General features: G+C 42.5%; 1 protein-coding gene and 1 non-coding gene across 4 annotated transcripts; both read left to right on the top strand.

Annotated features, from left to right (window-relative positions):
- Positions 1-590: 590 nt before the first annotated feature.
- Positions 591-27,677, top strand: TXNL1 (thioredoxin like 1). Of its 3 annotated transcripts, XM_084832954.1 has the most exons (9): positions 591-819; positions 2,434-2,552; positions 8,194-8,290; positions 11,752-11,925; positions 14,931-15,053; positions 15,285-15,354; positions 19,474-19,646; positions 21,699-21,803; positions 27,419-27,677. In XM_084832954.1, exons 1-9 carry the CDS (start codon positions 601-603, stop codon positions 27,446-27,448), a joined length of 1,110 nt encoding a protein of 369 aa, XP_084689080.1. In that variant the 5' UTR covers positions 591-600; the 3' UTR covers positions 27,449-27,677. The 3 variants fall into 3 exon arrangements, with proteins under 3 accessions (XP_084689080.1, XP_084689081.1, XP_084689082.1); XM_084832955.1 differs by lacking the exon at positions 11,752-11,925; XM_084832956.1 differs by lacking the exon at positions 2,434-2,552 and having other exon boundaries at positions 628-819.
- On the top strand, positions 7,226-7,302 carry LOC146351973 (small nucleolar RNA SNORA5). Its single transcript, XR_014788700.1, has one exon. It is a non-coding gene; the product is annotated as a small nucleolar RNA SNORA5 (small nucleolar RNA).
- Positions 27,678-27,938: the final 261 nt, after the last annotated feature.

The following is a 27,938-nucleotide window of genomic DNA, read 5'->3' as shown; positions in this document are numbered from 1 at the left end:
CCCCAAAATTAAGATGGTCGCCAAAGCTTCAATGCTTCCTTCAGCCCATAATTAAGATGGCTGCCAAAGCCCGGATGACGATTATTTCAGTTTCCAAAGATAGAAGTGACCGAACTGGCTCTGATTGCCCAAAACGAAGATGGCAAACTTGCTACCTCTCTTCACGTTTTTCTCCCGTGCCCTTCGCTAAGATGGCGCCCACAATCTCAGCGGATGAGTCCATAGAGATAGGGAAAGGGGAAAACAGGATCGCGTAGACACTTCGGGTCGAAAACCGAACTGGATTTCCCCCCCTTTCCACTTCCAACGCAGCGAATAGAGGGGAGGTGGCGGCTCGCTGTAAGCCAGTGTTTAGAGCGACGCCACCCCGCGCCCCGTAGAGAACTGTGGCCAGTTAGTGGTGGAAGCCTTTTTTATTATTATTATTATTATTATTATTCGGGTCTTTCCCGGAAGTCGACGCTGTCGACCTTTTCTCCTTATCTCTATAGATGAACCTGGACGACTCTTTCTCTGAGGCGAGGATGTCTGGAGGAAGGGGAAGGCGGGAGAAGAGGAGGGCAACGGCTGCGCGCGCCTGCGCGAGGGCTGCCGCGGTGCATGCTGGGCCCGTCGCCCCCTCCCCTTCTTCCCGCGGTGACTGTGCACATAGCGGGCGTCGGGTTGACGCTTCCCTCGCCGCCGCCGGGCGCGTTTGTCCTGCCGCCCTCCCGCCGCCGCGATGGTCGGGGTGAAGGTGATCGCCAACGACGCGGAGTTCCAGAGCGAGCTGAGCGCTGCGGGCTCCCGGCTGGTCGTAGCGAAGTTCACCATGAGGGGGTGAGTGGGGCTCCCCGAGGGAGAGGGGGCGACCCCCGCCCAGCTCTCCTCGGAAGGCCTCCGGAGCCTCCGCGCTTTCTCCTCGCCGAGGAGGCGCTGTCTCCGGGCGCTCACACGAGCAGGGCCCGCGCTGAGGAAGCTCTCTCTGCCTCGCCCTGTCAACGAGGGTGGGGGCGGGGGCGGGGGCGGGGGATCCCCTGCAGCCATTTATGTATGTATGTATGTTTATATCCCGCCTTTCCTCCAAGGAGCCCAAGGCAGCGCATCCACAGTTCTCCACTCCATTTTATTCTCACAACAGCCCCGTGAGGTAGGTTAGGTTGAGAGTCAGGGACCAGCCCAAAGTCGCCCAGTGAGCGTCATGGCGGCGGGGGCGGGGGGCTAGAACCCGGGTCTCCCAAGTCCCACTCCAACACTTTTAACTGCTACACCGCGCTACATTACCCTCCACATCACCCTGTGGGTGGGGATAGGTGGATGTATTTCTTTATTATTGCATTTATATCCCTCTTTGCTCCTGCAAGGAACCCAAGGTGACTTAAATGGCCCTCCTCCATTTTATGCTCACAACAACCCTGTGAGGTAGGATGGGCTGAGAGTCGGGGACTGGCCCAAAGGCACCCAGTGAGCTTCATGGCCCAGTGAGGAACAGATCCCGGTTCTCTTGAGTCCCAGTTCAGCATTCTAACCACTACACCACACTGGCTCTCAGTATGGTTTATTCATTCATTTATTCATTAGTTTAGGAAAGGAATTGTTTATGGTCGCATTCATATGCATGTCTGCTTAGAAGTAAGATCTGCTGAGTCGAAAGGGGATTGCTGCTAGGTAAGGTGGTAGAAGGCAGCAGGAAGGGAGTGATAAAGCACCCTTCCCCAACAGGGTGTCCTCCAGACGTTGTGGACTCCATCTCCCATCAACCCCAGCCAGCATGCTCAGTGTTCAGAAATCCTGGGAGTCATAGTCCAAAACATCTGGAGGGTACCAGGTTGGGGAAAGCTGTGGTAGAGGCTTGTCCATTATGAATGGTCTGGAGAGAGTGGATCTAGAGAGCATTTTCTTTCCCTCTCGTGATACATGGGGAAACATTTTTATTTTTATTTTTTAAAAAAAAATTAAATAAGTGAAAGGTGGTATATATGTTTTCTTAATGAAATAAATTAAATACTTCATGGACTGTCTCCCCCCTGGTAATGAAACTGAAGTAGCTAAAAGCCTTGTGGCGCCTTAAAAGGCTAACACACTTATTTAAAATGTATTTGTGAGGTGTCATGGGTTTTTAAGCTGCCCTAAGACTTTTTTGCTGTTTTTGTGTTAGTTTTGTGTTTTTGTTTTTGCTACCACAGACTAACATGGCTTCCCCCCTGGAGTGGTTAGAATTAAATTGATTAGCAGTCAGTTTAGCACAAGCTTCAGTGCACTTCTTTATCACAAAATATAAAGGTGGCTATTTACAAGTCTCCATTAAAGAGGACATGCACCACTGAAAAAGAAGACATGAATTTGCAAATTAAGAAACAGTCGCTTGAACTTATTTAAAATTTGTGGAGGTGCAAAGATCTATAACAGCTTTTGGCCACAATAGTTCAGTGGGATTTCTATGTTCAAATGCAGTGCATCTCTGAAGATCAAATGCCGGGGACAAAGAACAGGGAAGGGCTGGTGACTTTATGCCCCATTTGTGGTCTGCCTCGGAGCCCAATGGACACTGCCTTGAGTTCCATGGAAGAAAGGTGCGACGTGAATGTAACAAATTGAAATGTAATTAGCTATAGTAAGAAAGAGGACAATTGACTTAGACCCTTTACCTGATCCAACAGAGTTCTTATGTTTCTTCCTGGGTTGGGGTAGGGTAATAACGCAAGGCTGTGGTAGAGCATACACTTTGCATTCAGAAGGTCCCAAGTTCAATCCCTGGCATCTCCAGGTGGGGCTTGAAAAAATTCTTCCTTAAACTCTGTAGAGCTGCTCCCAGACAGTGTCTACAATACTTGAGCTAAATGGACCATTGCTCTGACTCAGTGTAAGGCAGCCTCCTATGTTCCTAATTCAGTGGTAAAGAACATGCTTTGCACACAGAAGGTCTCATGTTCCCTATAGTGTCATTTGTAATCCTCCTGATTTGTCACTACAACTTCCAGAAATCTGGCGGCTGTTCTCCAGGAACTAAACCCACACCCTAATTCTTCTGGTTTCAGTCATATGCTGTGACTAATCACCATACTTCCTGCATTGAATAGAATGTTTCCTTGCAGTGACTCAGGGCAGTCTATCTTTCTATAAGGGTATCTATTCTAGATGTCACAAATATGTCCAGTCTTAACAATGGTGCTGCTCTGTGTTCTATTGCATTTTATGGCAGTGGAACCTCGGACACATGGCCCCATTCAGATGTCACTCTGAGACAATCACAAACCATGTTACCTCAGGGCTTTGAACACCACACACACACACACACACACACACACCCCTGTACAAATTCTACATTCCCTTTCCTGGCTGTCAATTACTGTGTTTTACAGTAATATCTCAAATGGGTCAAGTATACTTCCCATTAATCATCATTTGCTCTCAAACTAGAGATTGAAGGTGGGATCAATTTCTAGTTTGAGAGCAACTTATGCTAAGTGCCATAGTTATCACTAACCTGGAAAGGGAGAAGAGAGCATACAAGAACAGGGGAGGACCAGATGAGTCCATGAGGAGTTTCCAGTTGCTACTAAATCATGGTTTGGCCGTCAGAAACATGGCATCTGAACAGGCCTGATTTGCCAAGCTGGTGGGGCAGCATGGAATGCTCAGGGAACTGAACAGCTTGTAGTCCAGCTTCTCTGAGGGGAGTGAAGAGAAAGTTGTCAGTTCGGCTGGGATTATAACCTCACATGGGACTATGTGGAGGATTAGGTCAATATCCTGGAACAAGAAAGCCTAGACCCAAGGAGACTGGCAAGGATAAACCTGGAGGAAAGGCAGGTGAAGAATGAGACTTTAGGAAAATGGCAGAGAAGATAGGAAAATGAACCAAGAAAGGGTCTAAGACTCTTCATAGTGCTTAAGGTAAAGAGGGGATGTGCCCTATGAAGGGAAGGAAAGATGAGTGGTAAGAAGGCTGGTCAAGAGGCAAGGGTAACTAAATGAAGGTGGACAATAGGCAACTGTCTGAAAAAAAGGCATCTGAGGAAACAGTGAGTGGTGAAAACATAGAGATGAAGAAGGGTGGAACCAAGAAGAAATTAGGAGTGAACCAAAATTATAGAAGGAGCCTAGAGACAGGAGTGGGGTGCCCTGTGCGTTGTTAGGAAGGATGTGGCCAGGCAAGGGAGAGAACAAATGCACCATAGGGTTGTTAGGACTAGAGGAGCTGGCCCCAACCTGAATTCCTTCAGATGTTTTAGACGACAACTCCCTTCATCCCTGACCAATGGCCATGCTGGTTGGGGCAGATGAGAGTTATAGTCTAAAAAGCGGGAGGGGCCCAGGTTGGTAAGGCTGGTCTAGACTCTAGACTGCAACAAGTTGTGGTTTCTACCAGTTGTGGTTTCTGCTGTTACTGCAGAAGTGTGATCTGGCAACAAGAACCAAGAAACAATCTGGCTGGAGCGGGAGAGAATCTGAATTTTATGTATTGACTTGAACTAGCCTGCCATCTCCTTGGCTGCAGGATTCTAGTTATTTACCTAATTATTGTACTGTTTGGTTTGTCTGGCAGTCTATGTAACAGGCAGAAGTGAAAAGTAGGGACTGCTGGGTGGGTCACATATGGTTGGGCAACTACAGCAAGAACAGTGGAACGATATTACGTACAGTATGTCTCGACTGATGCTGACTTTGAAACAGGCGAGCCTGTCAAACATTTTGGAAATTTTAAGTTGCAAGATGCTTGTGCCTGAGTGATTTTTAACTAGGGCTGTACTTGATCAGAACTCAGTTGATGCCACCTTATTCTATGTGGTATGATAATAAGCTAAGCAGAAATAATACCAGCTACCTAAGTATAATTGATATCCAGTGCTCAGTCCTTATTTTGTTTATTTTACAACGTAACCTAGTCATAGTATGTAAGCACTAGATCATTGATTTTCAACTGGTGGGTCTCAGCCAGAGCTAAGGAAAATCGTAACAGCCCCAATACTACCATACAAATAGATAGTAAAAAATTAAGAAGTTGGTCTCCAAATGTATGTTTGGACTAAAGGTTGGTCCCAGGTCTAAAAAGGATGAAGATTACTGCACTAGATTTTTGTAAAGCTTGTAGAAATAGTACTTTACTTTATTGGGCCATGAATACTCAGTTTCATTTTGAAAATTTCAGTAGTATCTGATGGTTTCCTTAAATTTCCAGTCCATTTTAAAATTCAAATGGGAGAGGACTGCCAGTCAAATGGCCTCCTGTGGACCACAGATAGTCTATGAAGCTAATAATGTGTTTATATAGGTGGTAGCCTGCTGTTTTTGACTGTATCATTGTATCATCTGGTATCAAAGGCCTGGAGGAGTGAAGTTGTACATTCTCTTCATTTAGAAGGAGGAATTCCCACCCCTGCACTGTACCACAACCATATTTGAAACTACTCTTTCCTTTTGAGTTTCTGTGTGTCTTCTGTGATTTAATTTTTAACAAAATTTGTAACTGAGGGCTCCAAACAAAAACCAAGAACTGTTTTGACCTCTTGAATATCACTGACACTTTGTTATATTTGCCTAACTCTGTTAGCTATATATAACAAATTATTATAATACTTCAATATTTAATGTCATTGATTTGTTATTGCTAACTAATTTCAAATACTTGTCCATTATTTGGCTGGTTAAAGGACTAGCTCAGCCTTCCCACCCTGGCACCCTCCAAATATTTTGGATTACAGTTCCTATCTGCCCCAGCCAGCATGGGATGGAGGGAGTTGTAGTCCCAAACATCTGGTGGGCACCAGGTTCAGGACTAGCTATTTTTAGACTTGTCTGGTGACCAGTCCTACTAATATAGAATTGTCAGTACAGTATAATCAGCATTAGTACAGTATTATCTTTCCTGATTGCACTAAGTGCCCATTCACACACAGTGATTCTATCTTGTCTGTGATAAGTTTCAGAAGGAGAATTTCGGATCTTATGTTAACGGTGCAGTCATGGGCATTATTTTCCAAGGATCCCAGGACTGGTAAATCTCTGTAGCCATAATTATAGTCAAGCTCAATATATGTTGAGAATTGGCCTTGCATCCCCTTATCAACTGGCATATAGTGTTCATTGCTGTGCTTAATACTTTGGCTCTGCCATATCACAGTAGTGAGTAATTGTCTGTAATGCTTTGCCTGTTTTAAGAAAACATTTTCCCTATATTGCCTTACAATGAAAAGCAGTGGGACTCACTGGTATGATATGCCCGTAAAGAAATACTTGACAAACGTTGTGAAAATAATTAAGCTTATTTTTCTGATCTACAGAGATATTATGGTAAAGATAGCTGAGTAGCTTCAAGGTAGTGAAAGTTTTCTAACTTTGCCAGGAATAACCTTTAAACACAGACTTTTAAGAACTACTCATAGCCACATAGCGAAGCCAAGCAAAAAAACAGTTGTACCATTAAATAGGTTGTCTGCTTGGACAGACAAAGGGGTTCAGACGATCAGCAGGGAAAACAACACAGCGTTGGTTAGTTCCTCTGCCTCCACGTGTGCTGGTCAGGTGACTGGGATTACCCTAGTTACCCACACTGCGAGCTGCTGCGTTGTCCGAAACCGGCACGCAGCGCAGGCATAGTGCATTTTCACCCACCCTACATTTACAACATGGGTGGTAGGATAGGTGAAAAGTGATAGTTATCTGAAATGCTGTTGAGGGGAGAAATTCTAATATATACACTGGGTTTTCCACAAACTTCTCCCCTCTCCTTCCATTCATTTTGATAGAGGGCTTGTACATACCTGGTAACCAAAATAACATCTGATTCTACTCTCATATAACTGGTTTTGCAGCTGCTCCTGATGTTGTTCATATTTTGCTTTCACCTTTCCTGCTCCTTGGTAGACATGACTATGCTGTATTTTTCCCCTAGTCAGCAAAGGAGTAAAGGATTTTGCTCTGTTTGACAAGGACATTCTAGCTAGCCATTCGTATGATTCCGCACAGCTATTTGTATTCTGGAGAGTGAAGCAGAAACTTTCAATCTTGGAACTGTTTGTGCAGGACTTTGAGGGTGGGAAAAGACAGTGTTCCCTCTCATTCATACTGTTCTTTGGACTAGGGTAGAGGCAATACAAGTCTGTTGTGCTACTTCTGCCTTTCTCTGAAGCTCAGCACAAGATAAGAGAACAACCCTTCCCTTCTCCTGAATCCTCTGCAAAAATCAGATGACTCTGGGGAGGGGAGAGAGGGGGTTGGTGCCTTCCACTAATAATGGCTGGCTTGGAAGTCAAGCCAAAATCTGTGCATCCGTGACTGGATGCACAGTGATAGATGGTTCCCACAAAAAATAAGAGAATGCAGTATTAGTGTGAATACATGTGCAAAATTGACCAGGGATATATGTCAGAGGCGTGAACAATTGTTATAGATTCTCTCCCTTCATAGGCTTATTTTTGTAAGTCTTGGAATGAGGCAAAAGGTATTATCTTGTACTCCCTGGGGAATGAGATATCTTAATAAGCAAAGAATGTTACATCACCAGAAAGTTAGGTGATGTTTACTTGGAGCTTGGGCAGTATTCTCACGGCTTTTTAGTTGCATATAGTTCCAGAGCGCTGTGAAAAAGTGTAGAAAAGAATTACCTGAGCTTCTAATCCTAAAATTCTAAGACAAATATAGTGTTTGAGGAAAAGAGAGATCACTGTGGGATCCCAATTAACTAGAAACTGATTTAGTTTCAGAGACTCCGCTGTGTGCTTTCATTATGCATCTTGCTGAGAAATTGTTATATAGTCAGGTAGAGTTGAAACGTTATTAGATATCACCTCCTTAGGCTGAAAAGAGATGTTATGTGGATCGCAGAGCTGCAGCCAAAAGCAGCAGCCCTGCGTCTCCTCCCTAGTAACATCTAGCAAGCCAAAACACTTGATGTGACTTCATGGCAGTGTGAGCTTCCCTGCCCACAGCTAAAACAGACAGAAGGAAAACTAGCAACGTGGTGATTATTTATTTCATAACTGGTGTTTCTTTAACAGAGCTTGATGGTGCTACGTCATAGTTAGTTTAATGGGCATGTGGGAGGGGGAGAGGAGGAGATGGTGGTGTAGGGCTGCTGCTTTCCATGCTAGCCACACAATTTCCATTATGCCTCGTTCCAGCCTACATTATCAAGTAAATCCCAAAGGTGCCTGTAGTTACCTAAGTGGCAAATAGTAGTATTCATGTGTATATTTTCTTTTTTCCTGACAGATGTGGCCCATGTTTAAGGATAGCTCCTGCTTTCAATGCTCTAAGCAATAAATACCCACAAGCCACTTTTTTGGAAGTTGACGTACATCAGTGCCAGGTGAGTCGTCTTTGTGCATGTACATGGCTGTATAGGAATAAACAGGATTCAATACAGAGACATGTATTGGGAGATAGCTTTTAATGGTTTCCCAATTTGAAGTACATTTGCTTGGAAGCCCATTGACTTCAGCGAGCATGACTACCACCGTGAGGAGGATTAGGTTGTAGGTTTGCCACTAAAAGCCAAGATTGGCGCTTATTAGGCCACTGGTAGGAGTGCTTCTTCCTTGCAGTACTGATAGCAGTTTACCTCTTGGAATTGCCGATACATGGGTTGGAAATGTAAATAAAATTTAGATTAAAAACCTTTAAATACCATTTTTAATTTTTTAGGTGGACCCACCTAAAAGAGTACCCCTTGTTTAGCATTTTCCACTTCTGTTTCAAGAATGGTTAAGGCAACTGCATAAAGCCTTATGCCAATTTGTTCTGTTTTTATTTCTTTCAGAAGAGCAAAACTCCTAATACATTGCTAAATATTCTTAATTATATATGTCTTCTCCTGGAGTTTAAACCAGGCTGTTCGAAATAAATAGCTGGGTTACCACCCAGCCCTCCACAGATACGTGAAAAATAATTTGAGCAGCTCCTATGCTTCAGCTTATGTCTCTTTTTCATTCTATGTGAGGTGGTGTCTTTTTCTGCTTTCTTGATCCCTCTCTGTTGTCTTTCAGTCAAAAATTCAAAAGGGTTTTATTTAAACAGACTTTTAATTGCCATGTTCAAATGTCATGCTAAACCATTGAATGAGGTGCAATGAGTCTCATGTTGCATGCTCCCCCTGCTCTTCACTTCTACTCCAGCACAGAAACAAGGAGGAGCTTGGAAGCTTTCGTCTCTGTTTTCCATTAGCCAAGGTTCAGTGTGTCGTCCAAGCCCTAAACTGTGATTAACATTAGTTGTGTTTTGTTTAAACAAGCCAACTTCATAACCATGGTTTGAAGATGGCTTGTTTCAAACACACCATAGTTAAGGTTAATCACCGTTATTCAAATTCAGAAGATACAACAAGCTGCAGGTAATCTAAACTGGAAGTGAAGTCAAAGCTTCCAACTCCTCATGTCCACGCTGGATGAGGGGGTCATAGAATAGTAGGGTTGGAAGGGGCCTACAGGGCCATGCAAGGGTGAATGCATGAGCCCAAAGCTCACTGTGGCTCATTCTTGTCATGCTAAACTATGGTTTAGCTTGACATCCAAATACAGTCAGTATTAGTTCTGCTGTTCTCAACAACTAGCTACAGCTTGTCATTGTTTAATTCTGTAGGTTTGAATATTGTAATTATTATATTGTTTGTTCCTTAATGTATTGTGTTTTCCTATTTTGTAAACTACTCTTGATAGTAGAAGAGTATGATATGAATATTAAGTAATAGTAGTAGTGTTAGGAGGTGGAAGGTCCTGCTGAGGCTGCATTGTGATAGCCTAGCAGTAGCTCCATATATTATCTAGCCTGCCGTGTTGTGTGGCTACAGTAGGCAGCATGATTGTCATGGTCAGTTCAGCTGACTCTTGGTGGTTTCATTTCCATCCTTTGTAACCCGATCCCACCTTGCAGCAGCCAGTTGTACTTCCCTGCTTGCAAATAGTACAACTTTTCCCCAGCTGTTGACTTGGTGCCAACTAATATTTGATATCAAACTGGTTTTCTAATATTGTATAATTTGGAACTTTGGATACTTAGAACATGTTTTGTTTGTGCTGCCTGATACGCTAATTAAATTCATCCAATAAAAGGCCTTTTAATTATGCAGAGATATAGTTAACATTTAACTATGCAAGTTGTGCCATAAGGCTTGCATTATTAAATTTAAACTGTTAAAGAATTGTTGTACATTCCTCTTAAGAACTAATAGTATCCTGGGTGTCGAGCAAGAGTAGCCTTATCCTTATTCTCAATAGAGTTTAAACATTTAAAAAACCATTTAAAGTAGTTTAGTTTCAGATGGTGTATTGGCCTAAAACCAAGTCTGAAAAAACTTGCAAGTAGTCTTCAAAGCAAAATTTGGAAAAGACAGACATGGGGCAGGATCCAATGGTGACCGCCTGTGAGCAGCCAGCCCCGTCGATTGTGTTGTGAAAGTGGTACCCACCACTGGCACAACAGAGATTTAGCACTTCCAGGGGCAACCAGAAAGAAGCGAAAATTCTTTTTTCTGGAATGGGGCAGGTTGGCAGAATCAGCAGGGCTGGCTGGTCGTGGAACGGAAGTAGTGATGGGCCCTTTTCCCAGACGGGCAGCATTTGGTACTGCCCCTGGTAATAATACAGTGTTGCTCTTATCATAATTATCCATGATAAAGTTGGCCCTAATTGTCCTTAAACTTGCTTCTTGTCTTTTACACATAAGATTATATATAGGAATCTTGGCCATCTCTAAAGATATATGGAAAGGTAGAATCAAGATCATAATGAACTTCAGTTTGTGGGGGAAAGGCAACATGCACAGCAATTTCCACACTGTTTGACCTATAGACATCTCCTTTTTGCAGTAGATCTGTGAATTTTGCTATCAAGCATTCACAAATCTTTAGGAACCCCTGCAACTCCAAACAGTGGATTGGTTCAGATATAATGATCTCAGCTTAAGAACCCATGGTTTATTAAGCCAAAAATTAACATTGTGCTCATACATTTCTCTTGTTCCTCAACTTTTATACCACCTTCATTGCCTTTATTATGGTGTTTAACCTGGTTTCATATTATGGGTTGTAGTCAGATATTAAATCAGTTTTCCAGTTTGGATGTAACAGGAAACTGATTTAGGCAAACCACAATAGAAGGCTGAAACAGGCAAAGGAGGTGAAGCATGCAGGCATTACACTTCTTCTTAGCTTAATAAACCATGGTTGAGTGAGATCTATTGCTTATTTTGAAAATGGTTTATTAACCCAGTGGTTTAATTCAGATGTCATGCCAAATCATAGTTTGAGCTTCCAAATGTACAGCAGGCAAATCATAGCTTAGAGCTGCTCTTCTGCTTTAGTTTCTCAGAATCAGGTTTGTCATTCACTCCCATCTTCATGGTGCAGCAACTTCTGGAAATGGAGCAATGATCATAACTAAGGTTCTTCAGTTAGACATCTTGCCAAACCATAGTTGGCAAAACCATGCTTCCTTAATTATAGTTGGCATGATATCTGAATTGAGCCAGGGTGTTTTACATATACCATGAGAAGCAGCCTATAACCATTGTTGCAATATCCTGTCATTGCTTCATTTACTATAGCTTTTACCCTGTACTGTCAAATGAGTTTAAAAAGTCATTATGTAGACATTCTTCTGTATTGAAAGTTTTCAACTCTTAAACTACTTTTCTGGATGTGAGCAGGCATACTGCAGTTTCTAGTGATTATGCCAGTGACTTGGGATGAGTCAAAATAAGCAAATGAGCTATTGCTTAGTTTGAAAATATTAAAATGTTGCTACATGGTGCTAACTATTGACTTCTGAATGCTAGGGAACAGCTGCAACCAATAATATATCAGCAACACCAACATTTCTTTTCTTCCGGAACAAAGTGCGAATCGACCAGTATCAAGGCGCTGACGCTGTGGGATTAGAAGAGAAAATCAAACAGCACCTAGAAAATGATCCTGGAAATAATGAGGATACTGATATTCCAAAAGGATATGTATGCACATTTTACTTGAAAATTATTCTAATAGATTCTACTTGCACAAGATTACAAACTTGTTCTCCAGTGTTGGGATCCAAAGAACCAGGGTAGACCATCCATCCATGTGCAGGAGCTCCCTCCCTTGCTCTGGCAGGGCTTCTGAGGCTCCCCTGTCCACTACAGCTCCCCAGAAAGCTCCTCCAGAAAATTAAGAACCTTCCAGAACAGCCTTTGATGCAGCATGAGAAGCTGCAGTTGGGAGCAAGAGATGCAGAGGCCTAGTTCACATATAACAACTACTCATGGGTTGTTTAAAGCCTGGGTAGTTGGGGCCACAGGTGAGCAAGCAAGCATTTGGCCTCCCAACTCCTTGCTGCTTCCACTTTGTTTCTATTTTAGTTTGTTTCACAGTTGTGCTCCATGATGTCTGAACCCATCACTCTGGGTTGTTGAGGAAGAAACAGTCCAGAGTTTTAACTGAACAGCAAACCATGGGTTAAAACTCTGGGTTGCTTCTCCCTCAGCAACCCAGGGTGCTGGGTTTGAATGACACGTAGCATGAACTTTTTATACCTTGTGCTCACAATCTGTGAGGTTAATGGTTAGTAATCCCATTTTGCAGATGAGGAATTTGGATTGGGAGATAACTTTTCCAGTGGTGCGTAATAGGTTTATGGATGAGCACAGTCCAAATTCAACATTGGATTTATAAGACAACATTACTTATTGGTAGCTTTTGCAGGTGGGGGTGTTTTCTTTCTTCCTTATACAGAAAAGAAGGAACATCTCTAAAATTTACTTCTATAGCATAGTTACGTGGAGGAAAAGAATAATTTGCTTTCTTTTCATTTCGTACCTGGTTTTGTTTCTTGCTATTTTCTTGAGTTTTTGTGAATTTGGGGCACAATCTATTGGGAATATCTCTCCTAGAAAGCTGCCCTGAGTAGTGTTCCCTTTCTTTCTGTGACAAGTCCAGGAGGAAACTAGTTTAAGACTGATTGTGCCCTTTGATACTGTTCTCTGCCATCATGCCCTTCTTGGGACAAGCAACTGGGGAATGGGGGTGGCTCCTCATCATACTTTATATTGGGTAGGGATGGTATTAGAGTAGAAGTTCTCAAAACTTGCCATGATGACACAGACTTAAATTACACATGCAGCAAAATGAGGTGATAGATAGGGCTGCCAATATCAGGGGTCACCTCTTTGTAATTCTCCCCGACACAAAAAGCTTAACTGTAAACACAAATCGGCACACAGGGAAAGGGCTGTGATAGAAACTTTCTCCCTAAAGTTAATATTGTCTTTTAACAAGTAGATCTTAATATGGAAGAATATTCAAAAGTGGTATTCCCTCTAAGACAGCGGGGGTTGGATATGCAAAGTGGCACCTGTGGGCACCGTGGCTCATCTAACCCGTGATGAGCCATGCCATGTTGTGCAAACCAGGTCACAGTCTTTACAGTTTGGTCTTTCAGTTGGGAAGAAATTGTTCTCAGAAATACTTTTTGACATGTTTTCCTTGTTCAAGTCTTACCGTAGGGCTCCTGAGCATTGCAAGTCAGAAACTTGTCTCTCAGCTAGAGTGACACACACATGTAAATGAGCACCTTAATGTGACAAAACACTCAACTGGAGCTATCATCTTGATGACAGTTCCTGAGCAATATTTGGTATGATGTTCTTCTTTAAAAGGGTCAGCTTTTGCATTCTTCCCAAAATATTAATACAACCCCTGACAGAGTACAGTATTTAATATTTCAGCAAAGCGCCAGAGCCACTAATCATTCAATAGTTTGATAGGTGCACGCTCCATTGGTGTGGTGCCGTGAAGATTTGTTTTCAACATTGGCTAATGCAGTCCATTAGCCTTTGCTGGGAAATGGCATTTGTGGAAACCTAGAATTATGTTAAATACAAAAACACATCTCTTTTGAGATGTTAAGTACTTTAAATTCACAGCTAAATAGACACAAACCTTGTAAAGCAAATACAACCCTGTTTACCTTTCCAGATGAATCTTTCTCATGTAAATAATCCGATGAATATATGCCATTTGAATTTGCACCAGTTCAAATTTACAAATGTTGCCTATACCACTGTGTTCATTGTGCCTAATGTGAATGTAAATAGTTAACGCTAATAGTTAAAGTTATGCTAATGTGTAGTATAGCAGCTTTTCCTACAGAAGAGGCAACCGGTTATGCCTTTTAACATGTGACTTGGATCTAAAGCTTATAAAACTGCCTTGAATAACACAAATGGAGAAAACATAATTATAGGTGTGCTGCCTTTTCCATTAGGTGAATAGATATCCCCCCTTATGTTTATATTTTTCTTTTATTGTTTGCTTTTATTTACTGCATTTATATGTAACCTTTCTGCCAATGCACCCAAGGCCGTTAAAGCTTAAAATAATAAGTTATAGGATTGTATCTCATTAACCCCCCCCCCAAAAAAAAACCCTGCTTCTGTCAGCAGAATGGGGAGGGGGCAATCCCCCATCCTCCTATACACCGTCAAAATCTGCTCCAGAGGTTTGGGGACCATCTGGAGCAGTTTGGGCAGGTGCTGTAGCAGGAGGAGAGATGGGGGAAATCCTTTTGTGTGAGTAGAAATCCGCTCACATGATACTGGATTTCAACTATAGTCTTATCCTGAGAGAAAATAGAAAAGGAAAGCAAGGCAGAGAGGGAAGAGGAAAAATATGAATCTCTGTATTTCTCCCCCCCCAAAAGTATCAAAAAAACCAAATGATAAATTGAAGCTGTTGTCTTAGGTGGTATGAAGAAGCCAGTGGAAGTTTGTAATACTTTGTTAAGGAGGGAGGGAGGAAACACATTCAGTTCTTCAGTATATGTAACCCAGGCTTTTCGGTTATATAGGTAGAACCAGTACCTGCAATTCCTGACTTCCACCATGAGTATTTATCTGTATTATTTTGAATCTTTATCCTGTTCTAGATAGTGTCTTACGTGCAGCCCAGCCAGGTAATCAGTGCCACTGTCTTTTCCTTCCAGATGGATTTGATGCCATTTGTTAATAAAGCTGGATGTGAATGCCTTAATGAAAGTGATGAACACGGGTTTGATAACTGTTTACGTAAAGACTCTACCTACCTGGAATCAGACTGTGATGAGCAGGTATTTAACTTCCAAAGAATATTAAATTCTTACTTTTTAAAGAACAAAGATATTATTTTTACTAGACCAATACTCCCGTTCGTATATTTACTTAGTTACTTACTTATATAGATACTTACTCTGTGTCTAAATTGGCTGTAACCCCCAGGAAAGAGTTGCAAGGGTTACAGTGATGCCTTTTATCAATGCATTTGCGATGCCTCTTAAAGATTTTTTTTGTTTCCTCCACAGCTGCTTATTACTGTAGCTTTTAATCAACCTGTCAAGCTTTATTCTATGAAATTTCAAGGGCCAGATAATGGTGAGTAAAAAGGTTTCCTCCTTTGAGAGAGGCCATTTATGCATGCAGCTCATGGACATTATTTTCAGTCCCATGATGATTTTAATAATAGAATGCATAAGCTGCAGGTTCCTTGCCTGTGGCCCTGTTCTCTGTGTTCCTCAGTATGTGTTTGTTTATTTGTTTGTTTATTTCTACACTACCCAATAGCGAGAGCACTCTGGGGGGTTCACAAAAATTAAAACCAAAAAGCACACAGTAAAACAATATAAAATATTAAAACATTAAAACCACAGTATAACAATACACCCAGAATAAAACCTAGCAGCAATGCAGAGATTTAAAATACAGATTGAAAACAGCAAAGGTAAAAGTCTAAAATGCTAAAATGCCTGGGAAAATAAAAAGGTCTTCACCTAGTGCCAGAAGGAATACGATGTAGGTGCCAGGTGAACCTCTCTAGGGATCTCATTCCACAGCTGGGGTGCCACAGCACAAAAGGCCCTCCTCCTAGTAGCTACCTGCCTCACTTCCTTTGGCAGGGGCTCATGGAGGAGGGCTGCTGAGGATGATCTTAAGGCCCGGGCAGGCACATATGGGAGGAGGCGATCCTTCAGATAACCTGGCCCCAAGCCATTTAGGGCATTGAATGTTAATACCAATACTTTGAATCAGGCCTGGAAATGGACTGGCAGCCAGTGCAACTGGAAAAGTACTGGCGTAATATGAGCTCATTGGCCAGTCCCTGTTAACAATCTTCCTGCCCTATTTTGGACCAGCTGAAGTTTCCAGACCGTTTTCAAAGGCAGCCCCATGTATAATGCATTGCAGTAATCCAGACGAGAAGTTATCAGAGCATGGATCACTGTAGCTAGGCTATCTCTGTCCAGATCAGGGCGTAGTTGGTATACCAGCCTAAGCTGACAAAAAGTGCTCTGTGCCACTGAGTTCACCTGTGCCTCAAGTGGGTCCAAGAGCACCCCCAAACTATAAACCTGATCCTTTAGGGGGACTGCAACCCCCTCCAGAATAGGTTGAATATCATTAGCTGGGCAGACGAACCACCCACTAACAGTATCACTATCTTGTCTGAACTGAGTTTCAGTTTATTGGCCCTCATCCAGTCCGTTACCATGCCCAGACACTGATTCAGAACAGCCACTGCCTCACCTAGGTTTGATGAGAAAGGTAGAGCTGGGCGTCATCCGCATATTGATGGCTCCTCAGCCCACACCTCTGGATAACCTCCCCCCACAGTTTCATGTAGATGTTAAACAGCATGGGGGATAAAATAGAGCCCTGTGTAACCCCATGGCATAATTCCCATGGCAGAGCAGTAATCCCCCAGCACCACCTTCTGGAATTGGCCATCCAAGTAGGAGTGGAACCACTGCAGTGCAGTGCCTCCAACTCCCAACCCAGACAACCTATCCAGAAAGATACCATGGTCGATGGTATCGAAAGCCGCTGAGAGGTCCAGGAGATTCAACAGGGTCGCCCTCTCCCGGCAGAGGTCATCCCACAGGGTGACCAAGGCAGTTTCCTGAAGCCCGATTGAAATGGATCTAGATAATCCATTTCATTCAAGAGTGCCTGGAGCTGTCCTGCAACCACCCACTCAAGCACCTTGCCCAGGAAGGGGATGTTGGCCACTGGCCTATAATTGTTACCATCCTCCAGGTCCAGGTTAGGCTTTTTCAGGAGTAGCCTGATTACCGCCTCTTTTAAAGAGGCTGGCATCACTCCCTCTCTCAAGGAGGAATTTACAATCTCCTGGACCCAGCTAGACATCCCCTCCTTGTTTGATTTAATAAGCCATGAAGGGCAAGGGTCAAGCACACAAGTGGTCGATCGGACTTGGCCAGGCACCTTGTCCGCATCCTCAGGCCTCAATAACTGAAACTCATCCAATAAAACTGGACCAGACAGTTCTCTGAACGCCTCTACCCATGGAACTGCATTAATCATAGTGCCCAATTCATGACAAATCTGAGCAACTTTATCTTCAGTGTGCCATACAAACTCGTCACAGCGTGCAACTGAGGCTTCCAAAGTCTCTCTCCTTGGCCTAGAATGTAACAGGCCACAAACCACTCAGAAAAGCTCCGCTGGATGACACTGAGAAGATCCAATGCTGGTGGAAAAGAACTGTCTCTTTGCCACCCTCACCGCCACAGAGTAGGCTCGATAGTGGGCTCTTACCTGTGTTCGGTCAGACTCAGCACGAGTTTTCCTCCACCTGCGTTCTAGCCATCTCCCCTCTTGCTTCATTGCCCTCAGCTCGGGTGTATACCAAGGAGCTCTGCTTAGAGGGAGAGGGTGCTTGGGCATGATCGTGTCAACCGCCCAAGTCATTTCTGCATTCCACAGAGCAACTTGGGCTTCGACAGGAGCCATACCAGCAGGAACCCCCCCCCCCCCGCCCTCTGGAATCCATCAGAATCCATTAGCCTCCAGGGGCAGACCATTTTAATAGGTCCCCCAGCCTTGCAGAGGGGAAGGCTGCCAAGAGTCTAAACCTCAGCAGGAAGTGAGGTTTAGTTTTAGTGAGGTTTAGTTAGTGAGGAAGTGTTTTAAAGTAGGGATGGGGAACGCCTGGCCCACGGGCTGGATGTGGGCCATGGGGGGTTCCCCCTCTGGCCCGCCAGCTTCTTTCCCAGGCTACTGTGCCCTCTCCTGACAGGGAAAAGCTCTTATCTCTGACCTGCAGCTGATGAAAGAGAAGAGCCTTTTCCTGCTGCACAGTCAGAAAGGGAGCCTTTGTTCTGCTTGCTTCTGAGGCTGCTTGCTTACGAGTAGACATGCAGATGCTTGGTATTGGGGATGCTATTTGAAAATGCGGCTGAGTGATTCAGTCCTGCTTATTTCTGAGTAGACATGTAGAAGCCTTGTCTTGCTTCTGAATAGGTTTAAACTCAGTAATAATCACATTTTAGCCTTGCCCGCTCTGCCTTTGGCCCTGCCCACAGATGGAATGTGGCCCCTGAGACCTTTCCCAGATTGGAATTCAGCCCTCAGGCTGAAAAAGGTTCTCCACCTGTTTTACACAGTGGTCCTGGCCATGAAGCACCATGTTGTTGCTGCACCATGTTGCAGAGCAGAGCCAAAGCAAAATGACTGAAAACATACTGTAGGTAATACAAAACTTTGTAAACTAAACTAGTCGTTCCTGTTTGAAGTCATTAGTATACTTCCAAGAAACTACACTTGCAGAATCATGTTACCTTCTGTTGTGTTGTTCAGGCATTTGGCCACATAGCTTTTGGCTTCAGCATTCTGAAGCTTGTGGGTAGTTGATACCCTTGAGTGACCAGCCACTTCCTTGAGTGACCAGCCGCAGTTTATCAAAACTTGGTTTGTCAGAACTCTCTTTCTTTTTTAAAAAAAGTTAATTGTTTTAATACGGTGTTTTTATTCTTTTATCCTATCTGCAGTTCACCACTCCAAGATCTTTGGATGTTGGAGCGGCATACAAATATTGTAAATAAATAAATAATAGTATTTATTTCTATAGCACCTACATTATCTATGTGCAATGCATGCACTGAAATAAAGACGTGAACTCTGCCATGAAGTTTGCAGTCTTAAAATGTCAGACACACACTCCCATGTAATAGGAATGTGAATGGGGTCTGCAGAAACCCATTTAACCCACTCCCCTGTTGAAAATGTAATTGCATTATCCATAGCCACTTCAGTGATTTAGTCCAGCCTTCCACAACCTGGTGCCCTCCAGATGTTTTGGACATCAACTCCTTTTAGTCCGAGATAGCTTTACTTATGGTCAGGAATTCTGGGACTTGTAGTCCAAAACAGCTGGAGGACACCAGGTTGGAGAAGGCTGGTTTAGCCCCTTAAGTTGCCCAAACATTTAATAATTATTTACAGTTATTTATAGTTCTACATACAACCCTCATTAAATAAGTAAAATTATAAAATGGTACCTGTAGGCAAGGGTTGCACTTGTTTTAGATCGCAGGTACCTTTCTTGCAGGTGGGGATTGGGCTTAATGATTTGTCTGTCTCAATTCTTTGAGTCTGTAGAATTGCGTTACACACAACAACTTTCAAAGTACTACCATCGTGGCATTAAACTAATATTTGAGATTTATACAAACTATCAATGATATTTTATCATAGGACAAGGTCCAAAGTATATAAAAATGTTCATCAACCTCCCTCGATCAATGGATTTTGAAGAGGCGGAAAGAAGTGAACCCACTCAGGCCCTGGAGCTAACAGCAGATGATATTAAAGAAGACAGTATTGTCCCACTTCGCTATGTAAAGTTTCAGAATGTTAACAGTGTCACTGTGAGTACCCAGCTTTGAACTTCTTTCTGGTTAATGTAATCACATAACAATCCAAAAAGCTGCCTCCAAAGCATGATAGATCTTAGGTACAATCCGTCAGAAATCTTTGCTGCCGCCACCACTGTTGCTGTAATTGGTAGAGCTCAACGAGTTTTTTTTGGAGAGCCTGCACTTGACCAGATCCTTGCATTTTGTTGTTCTTTAAACAGCTTTCAACAAGCCCACATGCTAACAAAAATGCTCAGGGGTAGAGGTTGCATTACAGCAGCTAAATTAGGCTACAGGAAAATCCCGAAGTAGACCTTTCAGGGGGCGTGGGGAGGCTGTTCTCTAGCTCTGCATGGTGCTGACAAGGTTTTCTTCTCTTTCCCTTCCTTTTCTGGTAATGCTGCAGATCTGATGGGGGGTGCCTGCCTGCCAGCATCATTTCCCCTCTCTACCTCTGGTGCTGCTTAGTTCATTTCTCTCCCTCTCCATATGCAAAGCTGCTTTCCCCCTGCAGTCTTATTTGCTCCCCTCCCATAGCACTCTCTCCTCCTGGAACTCTCCAGTCCTCACCCTGAGAATATATTCCTTTCAAATATCTCCCCATCAACAAGCTTCTGTGCTGCTTCATTCCAAGGTAGATTTTTCTTTAAAAAAAAGAACAAAAAAAGAAAGGTTTGCTTTATACTTGACTGACTGCTTCCTTCCCTCTGCATCTCCACCTCCACAGCCATCCTTTATTCTCCAGCCCCTCTTGCAATTAGCTTCTGTCCCCCATCCTGCCCCACACTTACCACACCAGAAAGAAACCAGAACTTTTGCACTTCCTATGTTTTGTCCTCTGGAGGCTGATGAAGAAACAACACACACACACACACACACACACACACAGTTGTGAAGAGGAGCTGCTGCAGGGAAATAAGAACAATCTTGACTGGAATTCTTTGAGAGAAGGGAAAGACTGTCTCCTAGCCTTTTTAACTTGGTTTGAAAATTCTTGTTGACTGGGCTTGCCAGGGAAGCAGAGCCTTTATTCAGAGAGACCTGCAAGGGGCTCAGGCTTATGGGGAATAATGCCATCTATGTTATTAACACTACTCATTAATTCTGTGGGAGGGGCGGCCTGCCACTTACTTGGTGGAAAGGGAAAGGCACTCTAAATGTGGCCAGAGGCACCTTTAATATATTCTTGCCAGCTAATAGAAAAAAAATGGCTCCTGAGCCCAGACATAACTTGTGGATTTGCTGCTGTTAGAAATTATTTCTGTGAAGGTGGAGCAGTCAGTCCTGTTGAACATAGCTTCTGTCAACTTTGAGGGAGTGGGTCACAGTGAAGATGTATCTGGGCAGACAAAGTAAGTCTGTTGCAAGGACCAGCAGAGTCCTTTTGTTTGTTAGGCTAGTAAGCAAGCCTGACCTGGTGGCATTTATAAGGGTTCGGCAGTACCTTTCAACCCAGTCTCACCTATTGCTTGTCAAGAGGCTTTCTTGTCCAGCTTATTACCCTGTTACCTGTTTGTTACTTTGGCTTAGCAACTACTTCAATTTGTGCTCAGCTCCCCATTCCTCCCCAACTTCTCTCGAATGCAGTGAGAGGTTGGGAGACATGGATTTCTTTCATTTGTACTGCTGTTCGGAAAAGCTAAGAATTAGCAAGTTTCTTCCCATACTGTTCCTTACCTTCTCCAAACCTCAATGCAAATGAGAGCACAGGTGAGGTGATAGTTTCTTCTGGGCATCCTTCTCACCAGATCAAGTGGATTTGTGGAATATTGCTCTAGTTCTTTCCTTAGGCCAGAGCTTGGTGGTGACGCACAGGTGGTGACTCCCCAGCTAGCATCCCTTAAGCCCCAGGTTCAAAGCTTGCTGCAGACTTGAGTCCTGCCATTTACTTCAGTAGCTTAAATATTTTCTGCTAGAAATCTTAAAGGGGCATTATCAAGTAGACTGCTCAACACAGGCTGGCCTTCATTTGTCTTGTATTTTCTCTAAACTTCAAAGAAACTGGCTACTTCATGGGCTATTGGCTCCAATCATGTAACTCGATTCTGGTCTTTTCTATTTCAGTTATTTGTCCAGTCCAATCAAGGTGATGAGGAAACAACAAGAATTGCATATTTCACTTTTATTGGAACGCCAGTCCAAGCAACAAACATGAGTGACTTCAAGCGGGTATGTTCAAATCTGTGTTTTAAATCTGAGACTGGATTGAAATTTTCAAAAGCTGAAAAAAGTATTATTAGTAGAAAATCTTTCCATAAATACCTTGTGGAGTGCCAATGCGTAAAAGTTCTTCAGATTCACACAACATATTGACAGTGTATTTTGTTTTCTGAAATGGAGAGTCAGATATTTTCTTCTGTGTCTGTGTTTTTGTATGGAATGTGAAGAATGCATGGTTGCTTTAGAAAGTTTATAAAGACCTCTTAAGCCAGGGTTTTCCAGAATTGGTTGTTTTATCTTTGAAAGGCCAGAGTGAGTTAGAGGAGGAGAAATTAACTGGAGAAAATGGCACCTAACTTATGTTTCTGTGGCATCATAAACAGAACCAAGTTAATAAATAAGAAGACTAGTGTTCTGTATAAAACACATCTATCATCTTGCATAATCTCTTTCTTCCAAGATTGAACTTCTTTGCAGGTGGTAATGGAGAGTGTAAGAAGCCAGAAAGACAAGTGGGTGAAATAATAGAAATGGGGAGTGTGCTTGCCATTCAAGTTGGTCCTTTGATCTCTGGAAGCGTTATTAGGCCCCCTCTAGCTTCTCAGCCTTCAACACATTTTTTTTCAAGCTTTCTCTGTTGACTACAAAGGCTAGGAATCTATTTCCTTTTTTGAAAAATAGAACCTGACACTCTTGGGATGCAGAACTGCATTAGATACAAGATTCTTAGCTTGTGTAGTAACCCACAGATGTGATGAATAATACTGGTCTAGCAATAAGCCTACCTTTTAAAAAGGTAATGAGTAGCACAGTGGTGTAAAGCAGAGGGAACTGGGTACCTCTTGGGGAAGGACGATGTGAGTTATATGTCAGAATATCTGAAGGGCCACACATTGCTGCTCCTGCTCTATACAGTAGGTTTTAGATGAGGCTTAAAATTCTGAAGGGAAAGCAGGGAGTAGAGGTAGGCATAAAACCCTTGGCAGTCCCTGACTTAAGAAGTACGTTTACATATTGAAAATGTGCACGGTGTGTTCGTAAGCTATACAGAAATATTGAGGAACTGTAAGGAATTTGTAGTACACAGAAAACTTGATCATTTGTCTTATGTGATCAAGGTTGACTTTGCTGTGTGTTGTAGACTGTAACTATCCCAGTGTTTGTGCATAAATACTTCTCAACAGTTTTATGGTGTTTTTTCCCCCTTCAGAAACTTTTATCTGTCCAGTAAATATTCTCTGTCCATGTCAGAACCGTTTTTCAGATACAGGGCAAAAACAGGAAGACGAAGACTAGGAGTTCAGGATATTGTAGGTCCAAATGTAACCATAGATGGTGAGCGATTTGGATAGCCAGTAGTGTGACCAGATGCAATGGAAGACAGGGATCGTGTACTTTTAATAGTTGTGTAGAAAGAATAAATGTTGGTAGGTGCAGCTCGTCATACAAGAGAAAGAGAAGCTGCATCTTCGAAAATTATTACTTCTATGCATCTATTAAATGTACAGGAGCTGCATTTGCCTCTGGCCATCCTAACAGCTATAAAATTACCCATCTTGGATCACTTAATCTTGTCTTCAGTTAATTAGCTAAATCCGTAAAACAAAAAGCCTCTTTTTTAAATAAAAGAAATGTACCAGTGTTTGCTTTTATACTGTACTCACTGACATCCTGAGATGAAGCAAGGTAAATCAACAAACTTATCCAGGGAGATTTCTTTTTTTTTCTTCACCCATTAACTGTTCATTATTAAAACACACACACACAATAACGAAGATTTTAGGTTAGTTTGCAAGTTATCTTGAAGGGAGGGAAGAATCTTAAACTCAGATTTTTCCCCTTATGATATTTGAAAGGGTAGTTGTTGTTTTTTTACAACTAGCATAATTTAGCACATGTTGAAAAGGTGGAGATTACTGGAAAGAAGGGGATGCCTCTTATTCAAGGTGCAGCCCAGACTTCTCTATGGAAAACTCCTTTCCTAGGTTGTCTTGCCTTGACAGATAGCAACAATGACAGCTGAAGTAGCTTGCCTAGATAGATCCTAGCATGACCTAGAGGCCTTGCCTCAGCAGTGGGGGTGGCAGCTGTGTCTCTTGAGGATGCAGGGCTGATGCTAACACAAAGGAAGGTAGAACTAGCAGAGAGCTCTGCCAAAGCCTCTGTTGCTATTGATGCTGTGGTGGACTGGGATGTGGTTAAAGAGCTCTCTGAATTTCAAGTGCATAAGAAGGGTTGGGAAAGGCCCTTGAAAATGGGGTCCAGGTGGGAAGCCCCTGGGGCCAGACTGAGCTTTCAGGCTGCCATTTGTCCATCTCTTCCTTAAAAATGCATAACATCGGAGCATATATACAAGGACCAGATTACATCCAGAGTTCCAGAACAAAATAGCTTGGCTACATGGCATGCAACTAAAGAAATGAAATATTTTTAATAGCTCCACATCATTCTGTGTCCAACTTGAGTATGAGAGACCTTAGAAAATGCAAAGTCTACCTAATCGCTGTACCATTTATGTTGTGTTCATGTATCAACATTTGGTGTATTCAGAATAGCAGGAACAATTTTAATAGGTCAAATCTTCTTTGCCCTTTTCTACCTTTTCTTTTCTGCTGTTATACAGTCTGCAGAGGGCTGAGGTGGGGGTGTTATCCAGCTCTCCCCCCATTGTTCTCCGCCCCTGCCCTAGTGGATTCTGACTTCTATCACTTCTCCAGACTTTGCCCCCTCAAAATAACTTCACTTGCTGATCTCTACTATGATCCTAACTGCTGCCCCCCCCCCCCCCGCATTAATTAGACTGGCAACTAAAATCCAAACTGTAGTTTAATGAATAAAATCAAAACCACGTCCTGGTTCATTTATCTTCTGTTTGCTACCACAGTATTAAATGAAGTTTAGGAATGCTTTTGCTCGCTGCATGTTTGCTCAAACTTTGCAGGCTTGAATTGCAAGGCATGAGGGCGGACAGAGCAACCTGTTCCCCTTATGTCAGAATAAAGCTTGACGTGCCCTTCCTTTTATTTATTTTATTTTTTGTACTACTTGCTAACATCAAATGTTAGCATATTTGTTTGTTTATGTATTTACTTTATTTTTATTTATATACCACCCTTCCTTGCAAGGAGCCCAGGGACCCATGCATGGATATGCCCATATATGGAGAGACGGTAGAGCTCCTGCCACTCTGTTTGGATTAGAGGGCATCCAGGGCACAAGCGCATGTGAAAAGAAGCCAGCTTTTCTGTGGCATGACACTTTCACTCCTCCCTGTTCATTGGCTACTTTTTTTCTTTGCTTCATTGTAACACTCTCTTTTATTTTTCAGCATTTCCCTGGCCCAAAGAAATAAAAATGCAGAAGATTTTTGTTTTTAAATGACCTTTCCTTACACCGCCCTTTTCTCCCTGCTCCCTCCGCTCATCTAGCATCTGCCATCTGCCTTCTCCCTTCCGCACTTCTGCTGCTTGTGGTAACATCACTTCCTGCTCTGCGCCTTCTGGGACAGCTTTCCTTGGTCGCTTCCTTTTCTCATGGACTCATCTTTGTTTTTCATATAGCCTTTTAAACTGCTTTTGCACATTGTTTTGCTTTTACTCTGCTGTTACTTCAAAGTTTCACCTAGCTATTCACACCTATGTATCTTTGTATTTTCTGTTTATCTCCTCACTGGTGAATAACAGAGGTAGAAGAGGACTGCTGCATTCTCAACTGCAGTCCTAGTCTGGGTGACCTTTAGCTAAAGTTTTCCTGATCAGGGTTCAAGATTTCACAGTTCCTTGAAACCCTCTCAAGGCTGAACTGTCCTTTAATAGCTTTTCATAATAGTTAATTTCAGATCATGTATGAAGCTGCTTTACACTGAGTTAGACCACTGAGCCTTCTAACCCAGTACTGTCAACTCTGAATTAAAGAAGTGTTGCACCATTGCTTTTATTTATTAGTCTCGTGGATTTAAATCATTGCTGTAAAGGTGGGAATTCTTCAGGTAATTCTAACTATGCTGAGAAACATCAATGTCAAAATATTTAATCTTTCAGGTAATACACATGGGCCACTTGAGCATTTCTCCCTCTGAATGGTATAGATGTATTTCTTTTGGATGGTTGCACCACTTCTGCTAACGTTGTAATTGTCTAATTTGTGGGTGTAACTACTTAATCCAAACTGAAGCACCATGCTTTAAACACAATTGAAGAATAAATATTTCTTTGTCCAGTTTAGTTTTGCCTTTTTATAACATCCTTAATCAAATCTTAACTTGCTTGATATTTTTTATGCCGTATTACGTGAGATGCTAATTCTACGTTGGCCTAGATGCTTTTGAGAATTGATATCTATCTGCATGCCACTGTATAGAGCAATCCCTGCCCTGTAAGACTAGGCTAGCTTGGATTTTGATTTTTGATTTTTGGATGGGTGTACACAATTACTTAAATCGTGGATCCATGCACTATTAACTGTGAGTTGAGATCCTTAATAAGCTGTACAAATCAATGATGGATTTTAGATAGACATTATGCTTCAGAGGTTATCAAACTTGATATTGTCATTGTTGACAGATTTCAATATTATCTTGTGCAAAGTTGTGAATATTTTTTGCCTGCCTTATTAAATGCACAGTGTGTTTACTGTGGTTTGCAAAATTAATATTAGCAGCACACCTGTCAGATAGTTAGTATTCACCTCCTGATCAAAAGAAAAGATACACTAATGAGTAGAGCTGGAGTACACATTACCATCTTCCTCAACCTGAACTGGTGAAGTAGTCCGCAGTCGCCATGTTCACAAGTTGACTCTAAACCATGGCTTAGCAGTACATGGACATGCCTGAGTGAGCCCAAGCAAAGCATCTGGCTCACATACTCTCCCCCTTCCTCTCTCCTCCTGTGCAGTCAGGAAGGTGCATTTCTGAGCCTGCAGGCTGAGGGCAAACAGTGAATTCTGTTGCTACCCTTTACACACTGAAATCCCACTCTGCCATCTTGAATTTCATGGTGTAGGTATAGCATCATACAATCAATTTAGTCAGTATTCAAGCAGTTGCCTCTTCCTTCCATAGGTGTGTTGTAGAATTTACAGATAGTTTCAGGTAATACTTCAGCTTGAGCCTCTGCTCCCCCATAAGCTTCATGGGCTTATTGAAGAGCAGACAGTGACCCTGCAGTGTGTTTATATCACAGCCCACTCTTCCTGCAATGGGATTTTCTGTGGGCTTCATCCCATAATAGGACACTGAGTGATGCTTGCTTAACTGTAGGCATCTGAACATGGACACACAAGCATAGGCAAGTTCCCTGATTCTGTCTCCCCCACCCCACCCCATTTAGTTCATTGTTGGTATGTTAACTCGTATAACTTGAAATGTGTATGTGGCGATTGTATTGCAGTCACTGTTTGAGCAAGGTCTTGCCTTGTTAGCTGAATCCTCTTGTCATTTTAATTTTTTTTATCCTCTGTTATTTTGCTAGGTTAGGTTTACAAGATCCCCTTCCCTCTCCACCAGTACTACAGTGCATGTTAGAAAAATACATTGTGGTCTCTAGATAATGTAATCTTTTAAGTGAGAGTCCCTTTCGTCTACCTGTTCTCCAAGTGCTAACATGACTTTTCTCTTCCATTAGGTGGTAGGCAAGAAAGGAGAGAGCCACTAAGATACAAGGAAAATACTGGAAGGCCTTATTGCAATCACCATAGGATCTTCACATTATCTCCAACTCCTGGGAAATTGCTTGACCATAGCCAGAGAGACTGTCAGTCTGTTCCATTTTAATACCATTACAAATAAATCACTGCATTTTGTTAATACAGGATTTCACTAAAGTGTTTTCTGTTGTAATCTTGGAACATAAATTTGTAAATAAAATTCATTAATTTTGCCAATTTGCATAGTGGAAGATTCACTGTATCACTTAAAGGTGAAAACTAGGATTATGCCTCCTAATTTAAATATATTTATATACATATTGTTGAAAAAGTTTAAATATCCTTTGTTTTCTTAGTCTGTTTTTAGAGATAGTTTTTGTTCTAAGTGAGAGAGGCATTTTAAAAGACAGAATGGCGTTTCTTCTGAAATCTCAGCTTAATACTGTAGATCATAGGGGTCCTTGCCAGCTGCATATTTGGCCAGACATCCACTTTGAC

This window comes from Heloderma suspectum, chromosome 2, assembly GCF_057233095.1.
Source record: "Heloderma suspectum isolate Gila_16-S chromosome 2, 16-S_ref, whole genome shotgun sequence".
Lineage (NCBI taxonomy): Eukaryota > Metazoa > Chordata > Lepidosauria > Squamata > Helodermatidae > Heloderma > Heloderma suspectum.
Note: the sequence above shows the minus strand (reverse complement) of the source record. Positions and strands in the feature narration are given on the sequence as shown.

Bases quoted from the DNA above. Each gene is read 5' to 3' on its own strand.
- TXNL1 (XM_084832954.1), top strand. From the start codon at position 601: ATGCTGGGCCCGTCGCCCCCTCCCCTTCTTCCCGCGGTGACTGTGCAC. The intron at 11,926-14,930 runs GTATGCACATTT...TTTTCCTTCCAG, and splicing joins CTGATATTCCAAAAGGATAT to ATGGATTTGATGCCATTTGT. The intron at 21,804-27,418 runs GTATGTTCAAAT...CTCTTCCATTAG, and splicing joins ACATGAGTGACTTCAAGCGG to GTGGTAGGCAAGAAAGGAGA.